This window comes from Megalopta genalis, chromosome 2 (genome assembly GCF_051020955.1).
Source record: "Megalopta genalis isolate 19385.01 chromosome 2, iyMegGena1_principal, whole genome shotgun sequence".
Taxonomy (NCBI): domain Eukaryota; kingdom Metazoa; phylum Arthropoda; class Insecta; order Hymenoptera; family Halictidae; genus Megalopta; species Megalopta genalis.
Window position 1 is genome coordinate 26,845,130 of NC_135014.1, and position 26,389 is coordinate 26,871,518.

The 26,389-nt window shown below is 39.6% G+C and overlaps 1 protein-coding gene and 2 non-coding genes across 7 annotated transcripts in view; all 3 read left to right on the top strand.

The window, feature by feature from the left end:
* LOC117229981 (uncharacterized) overlaps positions 1–26,389 on the top strand; it is a 61,698-nt gene that overhangs the window by 15,028 nt on the left and 20,281 nt on the right. For all 5 annotated transcript variants that reach the window (XM_033486968.2, XM_033486969.2, XM_076518928.1 and 2 more), the window contains exons 2-4: positions 10,266–10,468; positions 15,450–15,698; positions 25,810–26,023. In XM_033486968.2, the coding sequence (XP_033342859.1) occupies positions 10,266–10,468; positions 15,450–15,698; positions 25,810–26,023 (666 nt within the window). The remainder of the gene's footprint in view (positions 1–10,265; positions 10,469–15,449; positions 15,699–25,809; positions 26,024–26,389) is intronic.
* TRNAP-UGG (transfer RNA proline (anticodon UGG)) lies at positions 7,865–7,936 on the top strand. Its single transcript has one exon. It is a non-coding gene; the product is annotated as a tRNA-Pro (tRNA).
* TRNAP-UGG (transfer RNA proline (anticodon UGG)) lies at positions 8,902–8,973 on the top strand. Its single transcript has one exon. It is a non-coding gene; the product is annotated as a tRNA-Pro (tRNA).

Genomic DNA, 26,389 nt, shown 5'->3' on the forward strand with positions numbered 1-26,389 from the left:
GATACCCTTTTTTTAACGTCCCGCGGATCGTCCCGGTTAACATAATACAGATCGCATTAATTTGTTTACCCGTGTCGGCGATGTTTCCACGTGTCTAACAAACCGGCGTATTCCGTTGCGCGTACATCGTTGTTTTAAACGTTAAGGAAACCGTCGCACATCCATTGCCGCATTAGGCATCGGTTATGGTCATTGCGCCAATTCAGTTCGACATCCGTCCACGTCATTCGTTCGCGTGTGGACAGACACTTCGTTCCGAACGTTGAATGTCAGACCAGAACGATCCTTTGACGAATTTAGGAAGGTCGTTGACGTTGTGAAACGTTCACAGTTTCAGTTCCGAACTCGTTGTTATATTGTAAATTAATTCTCCCTAATTGACCGACAGCTTGTTCACGAGAATGGACAATTTGGGGAGAGCGGATACGATTTTTATAACTTATAATATATTCCTATTTTTATATATTATATATTTTATATATATTCTGATTATTATAATCTATAATATATTACAATAAATATTGTAATAAATAGGCTATAATATATTACAATAAATATTATAATAAATAGGCTATAATATATTATAATAATATATTATAACCTGTAATATATATTATCATAATCTTGCGGCTAGTTTTTATAGTTGCCAACGACTATAAAAACGAGCCGCAAGGCTCGAGTAACCTTTTCCCAAATTGTCCATTTTTCGTTTCCAAGCAGAGGGTCAATTATGGAGAATTTACCCTACGTCCACACTCGGATAACTTCCGCAGAACAGTATCAGCAGTCTGCAAATCGGATCTAGATCCTAAATTTCTAACGACGATCTAGAAATGTAATGTTACGATGAATGGTCGACTATTATAATAGTCTTGAGATTCCGAGGCGTTAGACGAAGCTTATTAGCGGAGTTGGAGTTCATTCTGCGCTCCGATGAGCACGCTAAAAGCTAAACGGATATGCGCATCCGGTGTGAGTTCGTACAATGCAGGGCCAGGTCGCAGCCCAATTCTAAATAAAATTCGAAAAGGAATTGGAGAATGAAATTTTCGAGAGTTTTCGAAACTGCACCGTTCTACGATACGGAATTGTTTTAGCGATTCCTTATGGACGGCTAAAAAGAAATCGAACGGTGCAGATGCATTAATCTTGAAGTGAAAATGGACGAGCATTTTCCAAATTAGCTGCGAAAGAATGATGAAAATGCAAAGCACAATTTGTATTACGATTGAATGAAAATAAAGTTAATATTGAGATTTAATCGTTTTATCTAATCTTTTTTATTGTTATCTTTCTTTCAGTACAACTTCTTTTATTTTGTTCAGTCATTCGATTATGAGTGCTGTTATCTGTTGTTTATCTACGAAGTGATCTCGTAAAGGTTTCTATATAATTTGGGTGAGAGATGATTTCGATTTGAAGGAAAAAGATGAATAAGGGATGAAATTCGAAGGGACGAGATTCGTTGAAATTCGATGAAATTCGAAGGGATGTCCAGGGTTATTCGGAAAGAGGTGTGTACAAGTGGAAGTGGAATTATGAATTCGGTGTACGAAACCCGCGAAGTGACACACTGGTCGGTCGTTTTTAGCGATCGGGGCGGGCTCGGCGTTAGGAAAGTTCTCGATGAATCGAGACAGCTCGACGACAACAAAAATATCGGCCCACGCATTAACGGGCGTGCGTTTAATAGGCTGGTGGCGAGTCTGTGCCGTCGTCAGGGAACGACAGGGATACGTCATTCGGTGCACGTTTACACGTGACGACGAAGCTGGCAGCAACGTAATGGAGGTTGCAGTCAAGGCTGTAGAAAGGCGTTCCTCGTTGCATCTTGCGAGCCGTGCTAAGCGGTCGTCGACCCGTTTCTCTGGCCACTCTTTGTGCAAGGTCATTTTACTTATTGTTGGATTCGTTGTACCGCGTTATTCTTTCAACGTGTCGTTGCCTTTGTGCCGCGTCGCGTCGCGTGACCGAGGGATGAATAGATTCGTAGAATCCAGAATGTTCTAATTAGGGTAGAATCGCAAGCCGGCGGATGTGGCCGCGGATCTGCTACAGTAAATTCTCTCAAAGTACGCGGTTCAGATTGTGCAGAAAAGTGGACAATTTGGGAGGAGGAGGAGGTACGATCTTGTCATTGTTAGATGAAACGAACACCCATTAGTCGCGTTTAGGGCTCGGTAATTCTGGTATCGATTAAATAGCTCTTTTACCTGTGCCAGAAGAGCTTCTTTGTTCTGCAACGACGTCCTCCCTGAAGAAAATTCGTTGCGTCTAGGGACGCGGTGACGTCACACAGAGACATAGACCCACATCAACTATACATTCGTGCAGGTACGATGTCAAATGTCACGAACACGACGCGACGACGTCATATGCTTCCCACAAATATACCATACTGCTCTTTCTCCCCTCTACCGGTCTCCTGCTATGTCGTCACGCGGTCATGTTTCCCTGTTTCTGGAAAACTTTGCTCTATCCATAGACACCAGTGGTCTTCACCTATGCACCGCTGACTTAACTCGTTAATCAGTACGACGGATCTTCGCGCAAAATAAAAAGTGGGAGCCAAATATGATTTTTCTTATTTCTGTAATAATTTGGGCGCGTCGAGGATGTTACATCGATGCTCTTAAATTATTCTAATCGTTTTGTTGCTTTAAAATGTTGTTCGATGAACGAAGCTTATAATTAGAATCGACAGACACTGCGACGGCTTCTGCACATGTATTAGTAATGTATGCGCAGGAAAATGTGACGTGCATATTGCTGTTCATTAAAAATTGTGGAAAGCCAAATGGTTTGCAATTTTATTTGAAACGAATCATACTTACACGCGTTTCGCACGAAAACACGTAAAATAGGAATTTTAATGTAGCGAATGACGCAACGAATGTTCCACGAGGCTTCTTTCATTTTATTTCACGTAAATGTAACTTCATGTGTCTCTTCGAAGCGTTCCTTCGAGCGAAACATAAATAAGAGAGTGAAACTTAGGGCTGTTACGTAAATGGCGTTCGCAACTATTTCAGCGCGGCGCAAGAAATCGTCATTGTACAATAATTTCTCCCAGAAATGCTCGGAGGTCGGAATTGAAATCGGCAGATCCGAGAAGACACTCGCGATTTTTTGTAAATTTTTAATTAAATTTTGAAGTTCAGGTATCGAAGCATACATTCGTGTGTATCGTAAAGTATTAAAATATCATTTAGCATGTCTTTAAAGTGTACACTTTGCAAGAAAATGTCTGACGCGGAATGTAAGAACATGTTAACAAACTGTTTCGGAGCACAGAGCAGCTCTTCATGGTACGGTAATTAAAGCTGTGTATCTTACCTCATAAAACAGGTCTTCGGAACGGTCTTTCGAATCTATTAACGGTCCCGCGGATTTTTATGCATTTATGGCACATGCAAATTTAGCCTCCGCGCCGGTTCACAGTCTGCTCATTAGACTTTGTAAAATCGATTCGTGGATACCATCCTCAGCGACTCGCGATACAAATTAGAAGACTTTCTTGCGGTCGTCGAAGTGACTTTTGTCCGTTTAGACGGACATTTTGTAACGCTGCGCCGCGATGTCGTTAGCCGTTTACTTACGTGTTTAGCGTTGTGTAATTCGGTCGGTAAAAATAAGGCGAACCTTTTCGAAACATATTTCCGAAGACACTTCGCGTAGATATACGAGCCGTTTATTTTGAAAGTGGCATAGGTCACTTTGTTTTTAAGTCGATATATTTAAGGGTTTGCGTTTCAACACGTTTAAAAATATGGATGCTAACTTTCGAGGAGATTCACTTGTATTTGTTATCTCAGGATACTGATATTTTTCTCAGTATAAATAATTTCGTATAAACATTAAAGAATCACCACTTTTCATTACGGTAAAGTGACTTATGCCACTTTCAAAATAAACGGCTCATGTTTAGTCATTCCGCTGTTCCTGGTGTAACAGCGATTTGTTTAAATCAATTGCAGAAAATTCTGTAGTTTTATCGATTTATAATTTGCAGTTTATCAATTTTGCAAATTAGAGAATTCAAATGCTATGGCTCGAAACAGATTCGGCCCCTCTGTCGGATCATTAATTGATCAACTATACAACGCCATATTTCCACGCGTTTGACACGCTTTAAACAATGGAAATTTTCGTCCCCTGGTACACTCATCCAAGCAGATAATTCTCAAATACTATAGCGAGGGTAGTATGCATATCGGTGTGATGGCCATTCGTTTTACACTCGAATAGTTAGACGAATATAGTTTTGTTTACTGGAACAGTAAAAATTCGAAACTTTTGCTTCTTTTCGGTATTCCGCGTAATTGTCGCGGCACGTGGGATTTGTAAACAATATCGTTGTAATAACAAATTAAATACTCCAAGTGCTACAGCAGAACTAAAGCACTGCTACTCTACAATCAAGCAAACTGCGTTTACTACTACAAGAAATTCGGATATTTGTAATCGACAAATTTCTGGAAAACGTGTCGCACTCGAGACGTTCAGAATGAACACACTCGTGTCGACTATTTTCCATCGCGTATAAAGAAGCTAAGGAATTCAGGTTTCGTCAAAAATGGGAAACGCGTTGAATGCAGTACAGCCCGAATTAGTGTTAAATGATCGGGTCCCAATGTCTCTCGCACCGGCGAGTGAGAGTAAAACCGGTTTCACAGTAGCGACTATTCTTTCGCGTGAAAGACATGAGAAACTCTTGACAGTGCGAGAAATAGAGAAATCGCTGTTGTTAGAACGAAAAATGCGCCTCGACTGCAATTTTTCAATTCGCGACTCTATACTCGAGCATCGAATTATCACTTTCGATTTATAATTATAATGTATACTCTCGATTTATAATTTATAATTACAATTTTCTGATTTTCCAATTCTGTGAAATATCGTTATCACCGATATTTGTTATTCCGCTATCTGGTTAAATTAAAGTTTCCGACGCTGAAGATAAATTTAACCTTCCGTTATGTTCTCCTTGGCAGACTCGGATGAATCAATGGCACAAATATGAACAATGTGGCATTCGCTGCGAGGATCTTAAAAAGAGCAGGGATGTCGGTTTTGCGCGACAGAGTTAAGCTCTGGAGCTTTGAGCTTCCGTCGCCCAATTAACGTCGACCAACCAACCCGCTCTTCATTAAGCAAGCCGACCTCTTGCTTCGCATAATGAAAAGGGTACCTCGTTAAATCCACGACGATGTATGAAACCAAATAGAAAAAAGGAAGACGTAGATTTAAAAATAGAACGAAAATTTTGCGCGCACGTTTGTCTACATCGTGCATGCGGCAAAGCTTGCAGGGTGTGCCAGGTACACGTTGAGATATCTTGCGAGCTAGACGAAGCACTCGTGGCAGCACATGCAACAATTAGCACTACGTTTTCCTTTTAATTTAGCGTTTACCTTCTAATCTGGAAATACTGATATTTTAGCAATACTGTAAATTCTCTCCAATTGTCCCTCAGCTTGGAAACGAAAATGGATAATTTGGGGGAGGAGATACTATAGATTTATTGATTTATAGATTTATAGATTTATGGATTTATAGATTTATAGATTTATGGATTTATAGATTTATAGATTTATAGATTTATAGATTTATAGATCTATAGATTTATAGATTTATAGATTTATAGATTTATAGATTTATAGATTTATAGATTTATAGATTTATAGATTTATAGATTTATAGATTTATAGATTTATAGATTTATAGATTTATAAATTTTATAGTTACCGATTGTCAACTATAAAAACGAGCCGCAAAGCTGGAATAATCGCAGCTCCTCTTCTCAAAGTGTCTATTTTTGTTTCCAAGCTGAGCTCCCAATTAGGGAGAATTTCCTGTCGCACGTGAAACCGATTATAAGTGTGAAACTAGAGTTAAATCTAATTATCTTTTAAAAGAATTGTCTACTAAAAGAAAAACCGTAATTCAAATACCACAAATTAGGTATTTCATTATTTATTACTACAAAAAAAAGGCGGAAGAAGTTACGACAAAAGCAGGCAAATTGTTGGTGAAAGCAACGGAATAAGCTATTCCAGTGTACGCGCTTATAGCAAATTTCGTTTGAAAACGAATTACGTAAATGTATCGATACAACGTAGTTATATGAAATTATAGTTAAAAAGTTAAAGGTACCAAATATAGAACTTGAACTTTCTCTTAGCACGTGACTGATTCCCGGTTCCTACACTTTTACCCGTCCCTCGATTCCCGAGACGCTCGTGAACGTAGAATCGTTGTGCATCTGTTTCATAATCAGCCAAACATGCCACCGATTTAGATAACTGCGACTAAACTTTTCGTAATTTAACACGTTGAGTACCGAATATCGGCTTGAAAAATTTACGGGATATCAAAGTCGTTTAATTAACGAGACCGAAACTAGAAAGTGCAAATTTTCCATAGGAAATATTTCAGTTCAGCCATAATTATTGTCATGTCTACGAATGGTATTTTCAATTATTTCGCTATGCTATCTAGAGGAGTCTAAACGATGTTTCTCTACACGGTGATATCGACCGAAACGATTAGATAATGTTCTTGGGAACGACTTGTTGTCACCGATCGACGTAGTTAGCGCCACTAAACAATTAATGAAGAACTTTTTAACGGTACGTTACGGTCTTTTTGGAAAGTAAAGTTAAATCATTGCCGGTAGTTAATGTGTTAAGTTCCACGATAAGAAAATAAAGTGCTGTACGTTACGCCATTATGATGCTATTAACGTCGTGTTAAATGTACCAAAGATTTTTCTTGTTACGAACGGCTGTTGTTAACGCTGCAAGATGTTGTAACAAATTAAAATTTACAATTTATAAGAAAGTTTGATGTAAGACATTTTGTATATACAGTAATGTCTCCCTAACTGACGCACAGATTGCGCCCAAAAATGGACAATTCGTGAAGAGAAGATACGATTATTCGAGGCTCGCGTCTCGTTTTTATAATTGTTAACAATTCGTAACTATAACAAATAAACCTCAAGGCTCGAATAATCGTATCTCCTCTTCCCAAATTGTCGATCTTTGTGGCCAAACTGAGCGTCGATTAGAGAGACATTACTGCATCCTGGTGTATACAGTAATGTCTCCCTAACTGACGCTCGGATTGCGCCCAAAAATGGACAATTCGTGAAGAGAAGATACGATTATTCGAGGCTCGCGTCTCGTTTTTATAATTATTAACAATTCGTAACTGTAACAAATAAACCGCAAGGCTCGAATAATCGTACCTCCTCTTCCCAAATTGTCGATCTTTGTGGCCAAACTGAGCGTCAATTAGAGAGACATTACTGTACATACAATTAGGGAGAATTTACTGTACGCCTGAATTACTGATTACTGTCACGCCTAAATTTCGTTCGCGTTTGTTCCGCAGCAGGTTGCACTAAAAGAGACTTTCACAATGTTCCGATACCGTTAAACGTCTGTCGACGAACGAAAAATAAATCGTTCGACAGATAGAAATATGCTTGCGATGAAATGTCGCTTCGTTCTATAAAAATGATAAAAGAATTTAACGATTGAACGCTGAAAATACGACACGAACGAAATCACTTATTCTTTGGACGTTTGGAATCAAGCGGCTCAGTGGTTTTTTTTTCTTTTTTTTTCAAAGTAAGTTTATTTTTCTCATTTCAGTCATAATATGCAGAGAATAATCCTACTTAAAAATACTTTTAACATTAATGATAAAAATTTTGATAGCTATTAGTTATCAACTTGGATAAACTCTATAGCTAGCTATGGTAATATGATATGTTTTAGGCACGTTATTAGGGTGAGAGATTTATATGCTATCAGTCTTGTATCGTTAGTTGTTAGTAAAAGAAAAGCAGGAGCGCGGCTCAGTGGTCTAGGGGTATGATTCTCGCTTTGGGTGCGAGAGGTCCCGGGTTCAAATCCCGGCTGAGCCCAATTTTTTTTTCTGACTTTTTCTGCACCGTAACAGTATCATTTATTATTTTTTTGATGAATCGACAGTGACCTCTGTAAATTATATTACAAAACTGACCAAAATATTTAATTCGTAAATATGTAGAGGTAGCAGTAAATTCTCTCGAATTGTCTCTCGGCTTGTAAACAAAAGTGGACAGTTTCGGAAGAGGAGACACGATTATTCGAGCCTCGTGGCTCGTTTTTATAGTTGTTGACACTCGGCGACTATAATAACGAGCCGCGAGCCTCGATTAATCGTGTCCCCTTTTCCCAAATTGTTCTTTTTCATTTACATGCTGTGGGACAATTCGAGAGAATTTACTGTATTCATGAAACTATTTGTAAATTATAGATAAACTATTATACTTCGGTATTTTATCGTATTTAACGTATTATATTCTCGCTTAAAGTTCTGATCGCTTATGCTTCGCATTAGTAGCGTTTCAAATTGCATTATTTTTTTAGCTACTCGAAATTGATTTCATGATTTTCGTTTATTAATTCGTAAATTCTATTTTCTACGTCTTAATTAATGCGCATACTTAAAATTTGGTTAAGTTCGTATGTTTAGTCGGTATAAAAAGCGTTCGTGCCTCTTTTAAAACAAAATAAGCTTTTCAAAATCGTATGTCAGTCGATCACGATGTTATTACAAGGTAAATATCGATATATATTGCTTGTTATTTATAAAAAGTTGATATTGGAACGACGTACAATAAAATCGATATGTAACATACGGAAGAGAACGGGGACTATCGGTATAAAAGAAAGAAAAGCGTGAGCGGCTCAGTGGTTTTTTTTTCAAAGTAAGTTTATTTTTCTCATTTCAGTCATAATATACAGAGAATAATCCTACTTAAAACTACTTGTAACATTAATAATAAAAATTTTGATAGCTATTAGTTATCAACTTGGATAAACTTTATAGCTAGCTATGGCAAGCGGCTCAGTGGTCTAGGGGTATGATTCTCGCTTTGGGTGCGAGAGGTCCCGGGTTCAAATCCCGGCTGAGCCCAATTTTTTTTCTGCTTCTTTTTTTACAATCGTTTTTCCAAAATCATTCTATTAACATTCACATACTATACCTATATATTTATATTTATATTATAACATTCGCGTATTTATTTAATTTCTAATATTTTTCAATCATACTGTAAGCATAAAATATAATGTATCGTTGAATAAAATCACTTCGTATAATTAAGCTGAGATATAAATATCGTGCAATATTGCATAATTTTCATGCAACAAAGATCCGAAGAAAGGAGATCTTTTTTTGCGTCGACCAAAGAGTTTCTTACGTTGAGCATAGAATACTAACAAGGTTAACATTTGTTAATACAAACAGGTTTCTTACACTTCACATATTTGCATATACCATAATTGCATTAAGATCCGTAGTCCACTTACCGCTGTTCGATGCATCCTCTACTGGAATGCCGCAGGTTTTCACTGGAACGAACTCGTTTCTCTATTAGGAATAACCCGCAGACGAACTTAAACGAAGCCAGCAACATAAGAAACGTCCTCCTTTATTCGAAATGTATAAATCTTATATGGAGAGACCCGGTAACGTCGTCCTCGTCTCGTCGACAATATATGCGCATATGTACATGATGAGTCAAGCAACCTGCACATCCCGAATAACTTTTAAACCGCGCGTTTTAATGAAAAATTGTTAAATATTTATCGTTGTCTTCTAAGAACGACGAGACAGAATTTATTTTGACATTTCACCGGCTCTGTTATAACGTGCGCTTGAATTAACAAATTTATTTATTACGATTGTCTCGTATAAAAGAGCCTTTGCAATGTCAGCCACGAATAAATAAATTTAACTGTAATGATTATATGATTTACCAAAATTATTGCACAAGCGGGAAATGAGGGATTCCTGAGGTGATTCGAAGTAACTTTTTCCTTAGCGAAAATGCGATCCGCGGCTTCGTTTACGAGTTATTCGCGAAAAACAGTGATCAATGAGAGGCGAGATTAGCTGGCGCGAGGCGGAGTTCCGCACCCAGTTCCGCTGATTGGCTCGCCCACCTAGTGGTAGCCGATCTCGCCCCTCATTGGTCACTGTTTTTCGTCGATAACTCGTAAACGAAGCGGCGGATTGCATTTTCGCAAAGGAAAAAGTTGCTTCAAATAATCTCAGGAACCCCTCGTATCTCGCTTGTCACAATAATTTTACTACGCCCTATGATTTGTGATATACAATTTGACTGTAATCGATTATAAACAATAAACTAAATTTCTGCTCGATCGAGACGACCAAGTAAGTGACTTTTCTACGAATGATTTCAGGCCCGGCGCGATGGCGGCTGAGGAGGGTGCGCTGAGTGGTAGCCTTGGAGCAAAATTAAAATGTCCGACCCCCATATCACGGTTAAGGGTGGAGAAGATAGAAGGCGGCCTGATGGTGGCTGGAGTGGTAATAGCTGCGAACTGTCAGATTGCTCTTCCGGCATTCGGGTTTCTCTTCATGCTTGTTGGCGCTGTGCTCACTGGTTTGTATCTTCCTCCTTATTGTTCCTACTCGCTGTACATACATGGCTTCCTACGTACATACATATATATCGGCACCATTGTGTTCCCGCGTGACTTTCCGCTAACATTAGAACGGAACAAGGAGCGAGAATGTATATCTCGGTTGTTCTTGATAATAACTTTCACGATAATGTTCTCGCTTGGAAACCGACACCTTTCTATCGCCGACTAATCCGAGTTGTTTCGCGGACGATTTCGCGGAACGTTACGTGGACAATGAGAGATGTAACAGCGATTTTCTGGTTACGTGAACTACGCGGATTTCGTTCGGAAAGTTCGTTCGTTTCTAAAAAGAATTTTTATTTTCCAATGCCGTTGCAAAAGCAGCTATATTTAGTCGCAAACGATGCGAGCACGTGGCTCCGTCGACGATGAGAATAATTTTCCATACATAGACGGACATTTCGCGCTGATCTGACAGAAGCCTCTATCGTATTCCGGGAATTTGATTAGCGATGTCGGATAGGAAACCTTGCGTCGAACGTTTAAGCTGCCGGTGGTTGTTTTGAACGGCGAAGTTACAAGACGCGATCGATTCCACGGAAATTACTGCGTTGATACGTGTACGGTACGCGATCGGAAAATAATAGGATTCCGCGAATCTAACAAAGACAGTCCGAGCGATCGTTCAAGAGAGTATCAATCGTCGCTGTACGCACGTGGCGTGCAACGTTCAAACGCGTTCTAAAATGAATCACTTTTGATCTCTTCGTTCTGTGTTGTGTGTTTTACTTACAAATATATTATAACTTAGAGTTATATAACTTATAAATATATAAATATATGTATATATATAATATTCACGTATAATATATTATAGATAAATATAATACATAATAATTATAAATATAAATATAATTTATTATATACTAATATAATATTACAATATATGTGTATATTAATTTATTAATATATTATATATATTTATATTTATATACATATATTTTAAGTTATTATTTTTAGTTATAATATAAGTAAGTATAATAATAGTTATGATATTGTGGGTGCGTACTTGATCGATGCTGAGGTTCAGTAAATAGTTGTGCAGCGTTGTGGTGTGCACGTGGATTTTATTACCGTAGGCGAAGAGTGTGACGAGCCGATAGTAAGAGTCGCGATTCGGGACAGCGAGACGATGGAAGAGAAAAACTAAGAAGTACTGAGCGCCTGAGTCGTCTCGCTGTGTCTTGGCTCTGTTATTCATATTACGTCCCCCAAAAAGGCCACGCCTTTTTTGGAGACTCGCTGTCTTCTTTTACCCCCGTTTAGTTTGGCGGGGGAGACAGCCATCGTTGAACCCCCGCTGTAGGGGCGCGCTGGCCGTTCGGCCAGGTAGCGGTACGCGGCCGGCGGCTTTCTCCGCGACCAGGCATGCAGTACATCTGGCAGTGATAAAAAATAAAGAGACAAAGGAATTTCCGGTTCTTGCAAACGTCAAGGACGTTTTCTCTCCGTCGAACCCTTGACATCTGCAAGCGGACAGTTTTATGGTTATTACGGTCGCCGACCGTGTGCCGCTACAATATATTATAACTTAGAGTTATAACTTACAAATATACATATATATATATATATATATATATATATATATATATATATACAATATTTATGTATAATATATTATAGATAAATATAATTTATTATATACTAATATAATATTATAATATATATGTATATTAACTTATTAATATATTATATATATTTATATTTATATATAATATATATTATATAAATATTGTAATTTAAACAAAGCAGTGTCCATCCTTAATTCAGAATTTCGGAAGAACATTCAATAATTTTTGGGACTCGATATAATAAATAATCGATAATGTTTACAGAGTGCCCGAGATATACGGCGCATCTTTTATTTCTCCGCTCGTCAAACGCTTAAAATTTCGTTCACGAGTATTACGTAATACGAGACGACATTGGATTAGATTATTTCCTATTGAATACATTATATGGCTTGCATAATTCTCGCTAGTTCGCCGTCAGGTGTCGTTGCAAAGTAATTCAATACGGTTGTATCAAATTGACAATCAACGGTGACTGGAGTGTGAGTGAATGATAAGATGCTCCGAACGTCTGCGTTATTGGACCTGGCATGTTTGAATAAACATCGATCGATGCTGGCCGCATCATTTTCATTTATCACCGTCTGGTCGTTTTTATTGGAAGTGGTAGATTTATGTCCGCGGGAACGAACGTACGTACGTTCGGGTTGTTTCGGTCCAATGGAACAGCCTCTGCCATCTTCGAGAAATACAGAAATTCTAGAATGTCAACTTTTATAAAAGACGATGACGATCAGACTGCGAATCTTTATGCAAAATAAATATTCTCTTGCTACAGACAAATTGTTTAAACGTTCTAGCTATTTTCCAGTCGAATGCGTAAACGTTTCTATTGCATAAATTTATGCATTTGTTGCATACACATGTGTAAAATCTGCAATCTAACAGCGGGATAAGCACCACGGAGCAGCAGAGTGTACTTTTACGAGGAATATTGCACGACCTTGATGCAATGTTTTTATTCCGCGATCGTAACAAACTTTACGCCGTTAATCGCCACTTAACATTAATTAAGGTATCAGAACCGGGACGAGAAAGTCGCCTACGCTTAACCTTTCCCTTCAATACGGGATATAATGTGTAATTTCCCGACTGAAATCAAACTTTCCTCTTAACATTTAAACTTCTGCTATGCACCCTCGAGATGATTTTGTGATCGCGGATGCAGCGCCATCTGCGAAATTTTCTGTTCGAAATTTCTATCCGAAAAGTGCCACCGATTCTTTTGATTATTCGATGCAAAATGTCAAAATATAGGCACATAGCTGTGTTACACTTTCACGTATGTATTCGTACACGTGTGTATTCTCCTAGTACATATATTCAGTGAATAACTAATTCTCAATTTATACATGGAAACAATGTGTTTTAACTTTTATTTTTCATGCGAGCCTACAATGGAAATTTTAAAAAATGCCGCAAAATGAATTTGATTTGCAAAGATGGCGTATCTGATTTGGAAATACGTCGAGTAGGTTCTGCGAAAAAATGCAATTGATTTGAGAAGGGTGAAACGGTGCCTGTTAACCAGTTGGCTGTGTTCGACGAGTATACTCGTCGTCGCTCGATGAAAAGGGGGCGGCACAGCTAACAGATTAAAAAGACGAGTTTAGGGTGCTCGAGCTGTGGACATAGAGCAAAGAAATCGAAAATCATTGTCGCTCGCGATGCCGCAGGTACAGTAATGTCTCCCTAATTGACGCCGAAATTGTGCACAAAAGTGGGCAATTTGGGAAGAGGAGATACGATTATTATTCGAGCCTTGCGGCTCGTTTTCATAATTGTTGACAATTCGTGACTATAAAAATGAACCGCAAGGCTCGAATAATCGTGTCTCCTCTTCTTAAATTCTCCATTTTTGTGGTCAATCCGAGCGTCGATTAGAGAGACATTACTGCATCCTGGTGTATACAGTAATGTCTCCCTAACTGACGCTCGGATTGCGCCTAAAAATGGACAATTTGGGAAGAGGAGATACGATTATTCGAGCCTCGCGTCTCGTTTTTATAATTGTTAACAATTCGTAACTATAACAAATGAACCGCAAGGCTCGAACAATCGTGTCGTCTCCTCTTCCTAAATTCTCCATTTTTGTGGACAATCCGAGCGTCGATTAGAGAGACATTACCGTATCGGCCGTCACGCTAAAATATCCAATCGCTTTATCCTCGGCGTGGTCGTCCAGTATCAGCGTTTGAGAACCACTTTCGAGGTGATCGAACCCTAGGGTGGCGATGTAGCGTTTATGTCACGAAGACGAAGAAGAAGCTGAAGAAAAAATGTTGGAAGAAAGGTTGGGCTGTTCACCAACAGGCAACAGCTGGTCGTTTACTTGTTACCCACAGTTTCTCGGATACGAGAGCCTGGACGGTTGTTACCAACCGATTTATTAAAACCGGTCAGTCCTTCCCAACCTCCTTCGTTATTCTTTTTCTTGCCCCCCGGCACTCTCGATGAGACCGGTCCTGCAGCCCATTTCCCTTTCGTTCCATGTCATTTGTTCGCAAAGCACAGCTACTCTACATCGAATCGACCATTATATCAACCAAACATCGCGAGCGACCTGCGAAATCGCACAAATTTTGGCTTGTCTCACTTTTCGGCGATTTCTCGTAATTTTCCCTATGCTCGGAATTCAACGGCATTGGTAAAAATAATTACGGTAAAACGTACATTATAAGCATTGTTATTATTTTTATTATATTTCTATTTCGCGTGAAACGCGATTATTCGCACACCATGATACTTTCGAGCTGATGATTTAGTGATAATTTGATTCCTGTAAATTTCAGCATGCATAAACAAGATCTACGGAAGGGATGTTTTTGAATTTTCATTGTAGACTCGCGTAGAAATGTCGAAATACGAGAGCTTTTCTAATCGTTTCGTTTCCTTCTGCTATCGCAATTATTTCCGATACATCGTAACAGAGTATTATCTTAATTAATAATTCACCATTTACCCTATACTTTCTTAAATATTTACCCTACCCTTTCTTAAATATTTTTAGCCAGCTCTCGATGCTCTCAGTCGCCGACACACCGAGTAATCGATAATTAACATTCGTCTATTTTCTTCACCCCATGGCTTTTCGTGTCGCTTCGTGGCGCATCCTTTCAACGCAATCTTTCTCGATCACTCGTTCGCGTTCAAACGACGTTTCCAATAAAAAGAAAAAAAGAGTCCCACAATGCGCAGGTCGTTTACGCGCGATCTTCTCCCGTCTGGCGCATTGTTCGAAGATGAGGATCTCGAAATCTGAAAGAAAGGAATAATGACCGGAACGAGGGGATCGTTGGATCGTTTTTCCTGGCCCCGGGAAAATGGCTAGGAGCGCGCGATTAACGTTCCCATTTTTCTGTCGCAGCTGCATCCTATCGAGGACCCGGCGAAGACGAAGACAAGGACTCGTACGCAGCCAGGATCGCGTTTACGGGAAACTCGCGAATCCTCGGGCCGATTTGTATCGTAGTCGGCGCGCTTATGCTCGCCCTAGGCGTCTTACTGTGCATGCTGACCAGGAGGGCGAGAAGAAGGGAACGCAGAGTCGGCTTCCATTGTCCGCTTCACGGCGATTTTTACCCCCTGAGTCCTGTCCAGGGTGTCAAGATGCTCGGTAAGTTTAAAATATCGCAGTTGAATAATGTAGAAAAAAACGCTATATCAGATGACATTTCTCAAACTGAACGGAAATACTTGAATTTCTTGAAGGTATTAGAAACGAGGGGTTGCTGGAGTCATTTCAAGTAACTTTCTCCTTAGCGAAAATTCAATCCGCCGCTTCGTTTACGAGTTATTAGCGAAAAACGCTGACCAATGGGTGGCGAGCTCGGTCGGCGCAAGGCGGAGCCGATCAGCGGAACTCCGCCTCGCGTCAGCCGAGCCGATCATCTCGCCTCTCATTGGTCACTGTTTTTCGCTAATAACTCGTAAACGAAGCCGCGAATCGCATTTTCGCAAAGGAAAAAGTTGCTTCGAATGATCTCAGAAATCACCCCCTTTCGGATATTAACATAATTATGGGACACCTTGTATATAGACCTCGCTGAATAGTATTATAAACGAGGGTCGTAGCGATTTTTCTTCGGTACACCTCGCGAACGATCGAAATAATTTTCGGTTATTCGGATCATCTTAAAGCTTCTCCATGAAAAAGATCTACGACGCGCGGCACGAAGCGCAAGGAAATTATTTTTCACATCGGCGATACATCGGTATGTGCGCGGCCCACGTTTGAATTTCCGGACGACATGCAAACTATCAGATTACCTCGCTTTCTCTTGTTACGTATCGGTTATGCACAAAGCGAGGAACCGAATAACCACGTTTCCATGCGGCGATTTTAAACGATCGTTCCGATCCCGATCGTCGAACGATGTTTTTACTTTATTCCATTCGATTTCTCAGTTTTCGAGCGCGTTCAAACAATGGAAGCGGAGAGAACCGTAAATTCAACCTCGATTATCGAGATGATTGGCAAACATTTGCCGAATATCTGCCCTACGGGACAGAGGTTTCCGGGGAGCTCGGCGGAATTTTAGCTACGGCTGATATATTCGGGGAACGACAACCCGCGGGAGCCGCAAACGCGTCTAACAGATCGGCAGAATAAGTTGATAGACTTGTATTAGCCCGAATTCCGACAATCCAGTTAGCTACCCTAACCCTGATCCAGCCTCGTCCTGAATTCAAAGCAATTGACGGGAACTGGAGCACTCTCTGATAAACGTTTCCGATGGGCTTCCCAGCGCTGGATCGACATTTGACAGCAGAAAACTGTAAAATGTCTTCGAGAAACACTAATTCCCTGCGCGCCTTTCAAACCTATTGTCACGGAATATCTGACACCGTCGCGTCTCTGCGCTTCGACCGAATCCATTACGGAGGTTACAGTAAATTCTCCCTAATTGACGCTCGGATCGCGCGCAAATATGGACAGTCTGGGAAGAGGAGATACGATTATTGTAACCTATAATATGTTATAAGTTGTAATAGGCTATAATAAATAAATATAATAAATAGGCTATAATATATTATTATAATTCATTGTAGCCTATAATATATTATTATAATACATTATAGCCTATAATATATCATTATAATACATTATATAAATATAATATTATATAAATTATATAAATTATATAATATTATATAAATTATATAAATTATATAATATTATATAAATTATATAAATTATATAATATTATATAAATTATATAAATTGTATAATATTATATACATTATATAAATAGGCTATAATGAATAAATATCATAATAAATAGCCTATAATATATTATTATAATTTTGCGCCTCGTTTTTATAATTACCAATTGTCGACAACTATAAAAGCCGCGGGGCTCGAGTAATCGTATTCTCTGGAATAGTCACGATTTTCGAGATATCTTCGTTTTTCGTGGATCAACCTTTTTTTTTATATCGACACTCGCTTTATAATCTTCGTATTTTTCAATGGCATCTAGTTCATGGCATCTCTCGAAACGAGTCTTGACATTAGAACTGGAGTTCCGATAACCTTTAACACGAACTTCTTTCGCATCGCATTTTTTACATAAAGATACAGTTAGTTTCTCATTCGTCTTATTTCATTACATTTTGGAATATAGTTGTAACACAGGGCTGCAAATGCTTTTGCGGATTTTATATGTAACAAATCGTGGATCATATACGGGTCGGCGCATACATACGGTTTTTACGGTTGAACTTTGATCGCCGGCGTTTCACGTGACAGCATCGATATCAAAACGGAATGAACGATGGACCATAAATTCTGATGTCTGGAGCAGGACGTAAAATATGTTTAAGATAAATTACATAGCGAGTTTCTCCGGGAGCATCGAAGCAACGTGACGGACAAATAAAATTTATTTATGGTAGCATCGACGTTGACGTTAACACGAAATTGCCGTTTTTCAATGGCTGAAGATTTTTCATTATTTTCCTATGTAATATATGCAATATATTATTGCACATGTTTTTAATATATTTTTAATATATTAATATTTAAGAGAGAGAGAGAGAGAGAGAGAGAGAGAGAAATACTATTGGAACGTAGGCCCGTAAAATACAAGATGCAACAAATGTATGTTTCACGTCAAGCGAATCGTGCAGGAAAGTTACATGAAACATTCAGAAGCTCGGGGAGAGGTGGCACTGAAAAATTTAAAGTGCTCCGGGCTGTAAGGAAACGGGTGCGCGCGCGCGCGCGCGGTGAGTGGTAGCGCAAATTTCTCGGGAATTTCTTCCATCGTTTCTCAATTTCACCCATCATAATTCAACTCGCGACGACGGAACGAAACAATACTATAGTCTCCGTATCCAGTCAGATCCAGTCAGGTACGAAAACATTTTAATTACCGAGCACTCTCGCCAGCGAGCATGTAATCGGCGATTCGAAGAGAGAAAGTAATATTCGATTCGGTTCAACATTTGTTATCGTTCCGATATGCGAAATCGATTAAAACCTGCGCATCGTTTGTTGTTGAATGATAACAGTCCCATGCTGCCTTTCTGCCTTGCCGCGCTCCTAAATTAAGCGTCCCGTTGGGCACGTATCCGTGATAGAAGATGGCTTTAAGTACTGTCAGCGGTACAATAATCTTTGGTCGGTTATTTTGCAATTTACGCGATTCTGTCGCACACGCGCTCGCGTGCACCGCAATTGACGTTACGCGTTACCGACAATGTGCTAACAAGTTGATAAACGATAAGACGATTCCTGGTAGAGCCTGCGTCAGAGCACCGATGCGCTTTTCTTTCCTAATTTTTGCGGGCTTCGCGACATTGGAAAATTCCGGCAACCGCGGATCTCTCTGCCGTTGTTTTCCATTTTAACGCTGGGTTTACCAGTCTATCTTTTATGGAACTATTTGCGAACACATTTTCCTTAAATAACCTTTTATTTTGCAATAATTTTATAATAATAATTTATAAATATATACAATAGTAATTCATAAATATATATAATAATAATAAATAAATTTTATAGTAATAATTTGGTATATAATAATTTGGTTATTCAACCTTATAGAACATTATTGACTTGCACAGTATTCTTGGAAATACGCTTGCAGTCGGTGACAGAAATATTCGGACTCTTTTCAAGTGACTTTTTAGTGACTTGAATTATATATAATAATAATTCATAAATATATACAATAATAATTCATAAACATATATAATAATAACAAATAAATATATATAATAACAAATAAATTTTATAGTAATAATTTGGTAAATAATAATTTGGTTATTCAACCTTATGGAACATTATTGACTTGCACAGTATTCTTGGAAATACGCTTGCAGTCGGTGACAAAAATATTCGGATTCTTTTCAAGTGACTTGAATTTTTTCTAAACGAAAATAGCTAATCCACGATCGCCAAGAAACGTCTTATCGTGTCAGGGGGGCAAGGGCGACGCTGAGGTTTCTGTAGGTAAAGTTTCGCGAATCAGCAATGACCGTGCCAACACGAAACGAATGTAGGACGATGCGTTCGCTCATTTCATCTAGGCAAACTATCGGATTATCGATGTTCTTGTTCCATTTCATTTCCGAGCCCCTGCCTAATTAATTCCATAGTACACGTCTCATTTGATTCTTGCAACAGCGGCGACGCAGTCCATTGCGATTAAATTGTTGCACGAGGTCGCAATAACAAACGTTATTTGTCGCATCGCCGTGGCCATGGGTAATCGAGCAAATGTTTTCGCTGATTGTTTCTAGTTCCATTTCCCCGTCGTTTCTATTATCTTCGAAATTACCGTTTCTGTTACCTTCGATGGATTTTCATTGATATAATTTTCGTTGTATTAACCCGAGAAAGATAACCTACGTCGCAGAGGCGCCTGCGAAATAAACAACTGACTGCACCGTTTTCATAGAGGTCTAGTGATTTAAGTTTAAAATTACTTAAAATATAAAAAAATATAATATAAATGCATTTTATTTGTACAATAATGCCAAACCTTTAAAATGACTAGATTAACTTAAATAAATATCCATTGTTAGTATAAAATTGACGCCTTAGAAAAGCATGCGCCTCTGAAGCGTATGGTTATCTTTTACGTACGTTGTCATATGGTTATCTTTCTAGGGTTAAAGGGAACAAGGCATTTTTATTCGTACGCTCGCATGCGAATCGTATTATCTTCGCCGATGAAGTTAATGAGCGTAACAATTTTTTGAAAATTATACACCGAGGTGTATAAGAGATTTTATAATCGCATAGAAGCGAGATTATATTTGTACTAATTTAAGCGATCGCGTTGATAACTCTGCAATGCGTCATCCGCGACGCGAGCTCGCTCATGCGTTAAGGAATAATTGCCGTTCGATGCATTCTATAAAATTGTTCTATACCGCCCGTACTTTCTAGAATTTTTCTGCGCGCGTGTGTGCATTTTTTGTACGAATTTCAGAATTCTTCGTAAAACGCTTGCAAGCGCTTTGTAAAAAGCACCGTTTGTAGCTTCCCTTTTTTTAGCATTTTGTAGAAGTGCTAGGACTTCGAGAAAATTGTTCTCGAAGCAACTTTTTTTTGCCCCGTCTTACGTTAAAACGTTGCGTATACTTTATGCGTTATTTTATATGCGAGCAACTGGAACGATGCCGCTTGCGTAGAAAGTTGCATTTAACCATGCGCTCGAATTGTTGTTGTTCGTCTCTTTTACGGAAAGTTTGATCACGCTTAAGTTTTACGTTACACCATGATATTGCTATGCTTCGGCGCGACGTTAATGAGATCTCCCGCCAGTTCTTTGTTGAAAACAAATCTCCATAATTGCCGCGCCGCGCAAATTGTTTACCGATGCCCGGTGACAATTTATCTCGCCTCGGAGCAGGATCAATGAATGATTCACCGAATGATTCCTGAAGATTTCTAATGCCGCCTTGATGAAGAAGTTCCATTCACACGTGATTCTTCATTCGTTCATCATCGTGCAAACAGATCATTCTCTGTTATAGAAGAACGTATAATTTGCAATCATTAGTCATGAATTCACTACCGAGGGACGGCTTCGGCGCATTTGTCAGAGTCGAATGTTCTTCACAGTACCGTGAGGAGTTAGTCGTCCGTGATCGAGAGCCGTTGCTTTTGGAACAAGACTTCTCTAAGGAGGATCTATTAGATCATGCGAACGTTATTCATTTTATGTCGTAAATTGCATCTCTCTGAAATCGGTATACGAAATCGCCCGTTAACCGGTTAGCTGTGTTTGACGTGTACACTCGTCACGGAGAAGCGGCAGTGTTTTTTATCGCGACGAGTATGCTCGTCGAGCGGAAAAAGTGGGCCATCGGCTGCTTAAAAGTTCCGAACTTAAAGTTCCGATCGCTTATGCTGCTGCTATAGCCACTGCTATTAGCAGCGCTTCAAATAGCATTATTTTTTAGCCTCTCGAATTTCTGTTCATGATTCTTTATTTATTAATGCATAAATCCTATTTTCTACGTCTCAATCAATGCATATAAAAATGAGTCGTATCTCCTATTCCAACATTGTCCATTTTTGTTTGCAAGCTGAGGGAAAATTAGGGAGAATTTCCTGCATTATTATATTCTGCATATATCATATATTGCATATATTATGTAAAAATATCGATCGGAAAGATTCGCTTTTTTATACCAATGTTTAAAAGCCGAGCGACAATTGCGGAGAATTTACTGTGCACGCACTCGTCGCACGAACATCCGGTCTCGAACAATCATTATTTCCAAGAACAAGGATAACGTAACCATTAGCAAAATGTAGCCCGATAATCAATCGCATTCGAACGAAGTCCCCGTCGCGTCCGTCGGATTAACGTACCCGGGGACGATACGATCGGGCCTCGTTATTCGTGTTCCGTCGTCGCGTTCGAATCGTCGATCAATAAAACGGCTGCTTATGCATTGTTCCGCGTTCGCTCTCGTCCTTCCACCGTACTCGTCTGAGGTCAGGATCAGAATTAATAATCCCCGATTTCGTCCCGCTGTAGGCACACGTTCAATTTCAACCGAGCAAGTTGCATGCAATTACCCGTAATGCGACTGAAATCACGGTTCACTGGCGAACCGATTCGAATGTGAATTGCAAGTTTGATTGCGAGCGAAGGCATCGCGTAACCGCTTGCGATTATGTGCCGCCATTAAATGATACTCGTAGTCTCGATGATAACCCCTGCGTTACATCGTTGCACAGGGTGTCCCGAAAGTCGCTCGCATTCGGCAAGCGAGAGATCCCCGCGGCGATTCGAAGCAACTTTCTCCTCGGCGGAAATGCGATCCGCGGCTTCGTTCGCGAGTTATCGACGAAAAACGGTGGCCAATGAGAGGCGAGCTCGGCCGGCGCGAGGCGGAGTTTCGCTCCCAGTTACGCTGACTGGCTCGGCCGGCGCGAGACGGCCGAGCTAGCACGCCTCGCGCCGGCCGAGCTCGCCTCTCATTGGTCACCGTTTTTCGCGAATAACTCGCGAACGAAGCCGCGGATCGCATTTCCGCCGAGGAAAAAGTTGCTTCGAATCGCCTCGGGGATCTCTCGCTTCCAGAATGCGAGCGATTTTCGGGACACCCTGTACACGTAACAGACAGAATTACACGGATAAGATTCTTTCGTCAACGCGCGACGAGAGTTTCGAGCATTCGCAGTATTGATGTTCGCAGAGCGACCTATTTATTGGCCGCGCGGAAATGGTACGTGTTATTGAATCGTAATTGCGAAGACAATGCGCAGCGGTTTCAGGCAATTACTTTGTTCACGGAATGAGCGATTACGAGAAACTACGTTAGGTAAGACTGCGGGATTCGGCAAAGTCACATTGAAATTATAAATGATTGAACGGGACCTGCGCAAGAGAATGGATTCTCTGCGGACGAGACCGCTGTAGCTCTGGCTCTACTACGTGCCTGATAAACTAGGACATGCGCCGCCGTTGGGGTCCATGACATCTGTTGCCCTCGATCTTACGATATCTCGCTACCATTCGCCTGTACGAGTCTATCGCTTCCCTTGCTTTTGAAAATTTCCTGTGCGCTATTTTCCAACCCCTGCGATACTCGTCGTATCTCTTCCATGCGATAAAAACACTGTGGCCGATGTACAGTAATGTCTCTCTAATTGACGCTCAGATTGTCCACAAAGATCGACAATTTGAGAAGCGGAGATACGATTGTTCGAGCCTTGCGGTTTATTTGTTATAGTTACGAATTGTTAACAATTATAAAAAGGAGTCGCGAGGCTCGAATAATCGTGTCTCCTCTTCCCAAATTGTCCATTTTTGGGCGCAATCCGAGCGTCAGTTAGGGAGACATTACTGTATACACCAGGATGCAGTAATGTCTCTCTAATTGACGCTCAGTTTGGCCACAAAGATCGACAATTTTGGAAAAGAAGATACGATTGTTCGAGCCTTGTGACTCGTTTTTTATGGTTATCGATTGTCAATAACTATAAAAACGAGTTGCAAGGCTCGAACAATCGTATCTCCTCTTCCCAAATTGTTCATTTTTGTGCACAATTCCAGCGTCAGTAAGGGAGACATTACTGTACATCTATGAGACACCCCTGAATTTCTAGTGTTTTTTAGCCCTTAAACAACGAACGACTAACGAAGGGCGAATGATTACGAATCATTCTTATTCACAATCGTGAGAAATGTTTTTCAAACGTTCTTCACATTTAGAAAATTTGCTTTGCTAAATGTTTTTGATACACTTGCTTTTCTACGCAAACGAATTCGGATCTCTTCACTGTTTATCATTGATTTCGGTCTTTTATTGAACACTTTTATGTCAATAATAGCGAAATTCTCGGAACGTTTCCACTGTTTTTCGTTCGATCGGCTAATTTCTTTCGTAAATCCATAAAATCCACGGTCTAATGATAAATGAACAATGAGAGTTGCGAGTAAATGTAAGACGACGGGAAATAAAGTTTTCTATACAGAATCGGCCGAGTCGATAAAAGGAATCCATCGAAACATAGCGAACTCGAGGAAATGCTCTGTGAACCGTTACATCTTGGGTTCGCCTGTGTGTTGGAAAAAAAATCCTCGCTCGAGGATTTCATCGAGTTCTTGTCCGGCGGTTTTCCAATAAGCGAAACTTTCAACGTATTCGTTTGGCCCTTATTGCGCAATCAATTCGCCCGATGGGTACAATGTCGACTTACTTCCCGCGGAGTTTGCCCTGTTTCTTTTTCACTTATCTATCAGCACGCTGCTATCGACTTGTTACAGTTCGAATGGAAAACGATGGGCCGACGAGTACTGGAGGAGAGCGCACGATTCTCTTCGGACTCCTTCTTAAAGTAGCTGCGAAATATAATACATGCAGTGGGTAAAAAAAAGTTTTCGCGTTTCGAAAAGTGAGCGAGAATTTTTTTTTTAAACTGCACTAAATAACTTGAATTCTTTTTAGGTGATAGAGCGATCAGTGTACCAGGCAATTACTCTAAAATGCTTTCCTTTAATTTTGCTGTTTTTATCCTTTTTATACTTTGGTGTCTTTAATATAAATATAAATTAAATAGAAACTAGATATTGTATATGTATAAAAATGTATATAATAATAATATATTATTATATATATTATTATAATAATTATTATAATATTATAATATTAATTATATAATTATATAATTATATTATTATATATATTATTATATATATTATTATGTTATATAATAATATTAAATTTATATAATATTAGTTTATGTCGAATTTCGCATATTTTCGAAGTTGCAGAAGTTGCGTGGACCACACTGTCCACATTGCACGATTTAACCATGCCGGTTCAGTACTTCGTTCTTCATCGAATCGTTAATAGAAATTTGGAATTCGTCCGTCGAAAATATGATTTTTCGAAAGATCTTTACGACGAAACGCTCGTAAAAACTCGGTTTGCTCTTTAGTGTTCAACGGAAAGCTAGGTCACAGGCTTTGTGCCGGATAAGTGGAGTTTCCGTGGGCGAAGAAAAGAACCACTCTTGTTATCGTTCACCACGATGATCCAGCGTTTCGCATTTTGCAACGCGAAAATCTTCAATCGTCTATGGTCAAGGTCGCTCCCCCCTCTTCGACAGGCGGTGTTATGTAAAATTGTCAAGCATCTTGTGGTAGAATTAAGCGGAGGGCGAATCGAGTAAATCGTTAAAATAAGGACGATTGAATGTACGATAATTGTGGTCAAGATTTCAGCGAACGGTTCAAGAGTTACCGTAATTTATCCCTGAAAAGTTCAGAGGTCGGAGAATTGAAGCCGGAAGATCCGAGAGTACTAAGTCGCGATTCCTCGAGCATCGCGACTCGTTTTCATGGAAACTCTTAGCAGAATAAAAACGATGACTTAACTTTTTTATTTCGAATTTTTTGCCGCGATTCGAAGGCAATTTGGAGGCCACATAACTCGACTCGAAGGCAATTCTAAGGCAATTCGGAGGCCACTTGACACGATTCGAAGGCAATTCAGAGGCCACGTGACACGATTCGAAGGCAATTCGGAGACCCAAAGCGACAATTTTGTGTTATCTTCCGAGAGCTCCGTCGACCTTTAGCATTTCCGTAGTAATAAATTACATAGACGTAGGACTAGCACAGAGAAATTCACAGCAATCCGAAATTTGGTTATTTCGGGAGAAATTACTGTGTATCTCTAACAATATATATATGAATTGTGACTGTATCGTAGTAACATTTGTCTCTAATTGTGACGTTTGTCCGCAGGTATGTCGGGCAAGGATGTTAGCGGATGGTCTAAAATACCCTGCCTGAAGAGACGTTCGTCGAGCAAGGGTGGAAGTGCAACCGGAGGCACACACGTCGGCCCACCCCAATGTCCACACTCTGTATTAAGTAGTACCCGAAGTTCAGTAAGCAGTTCGCCACTGAGTCCGTGTCCAACGCCCATGCCGTTTTTGGTTACCTCGGGTTCGGTCAGGTGAGGTTGATGTAGACACATTAATATTACTACTCGGGAACTCCGGTTGAACCTGCGTCAAACGTATAGTCGCTGTTCGAATTTCATTAATACTACGATACAACAACGTTCAAAGGAGTCAACGAATAAAAACATCTGTGCAAAAATTGCATACGTTTAGAACGGCAAAAAAGAAGTTAAGAAACTATATTTTTTCATCTATTCTATGCGCGACTTAACCCTCCGCCGGCGGACGTCAGGTCTCTCGTGACCCACTTCTTTTTTTTTATAGAAAGCAATTCATTGTTCTATCAATTATATAAAATATAATTATTATATATATATAATAGTTATTATATTATATTATAATATTATTATTATATATAA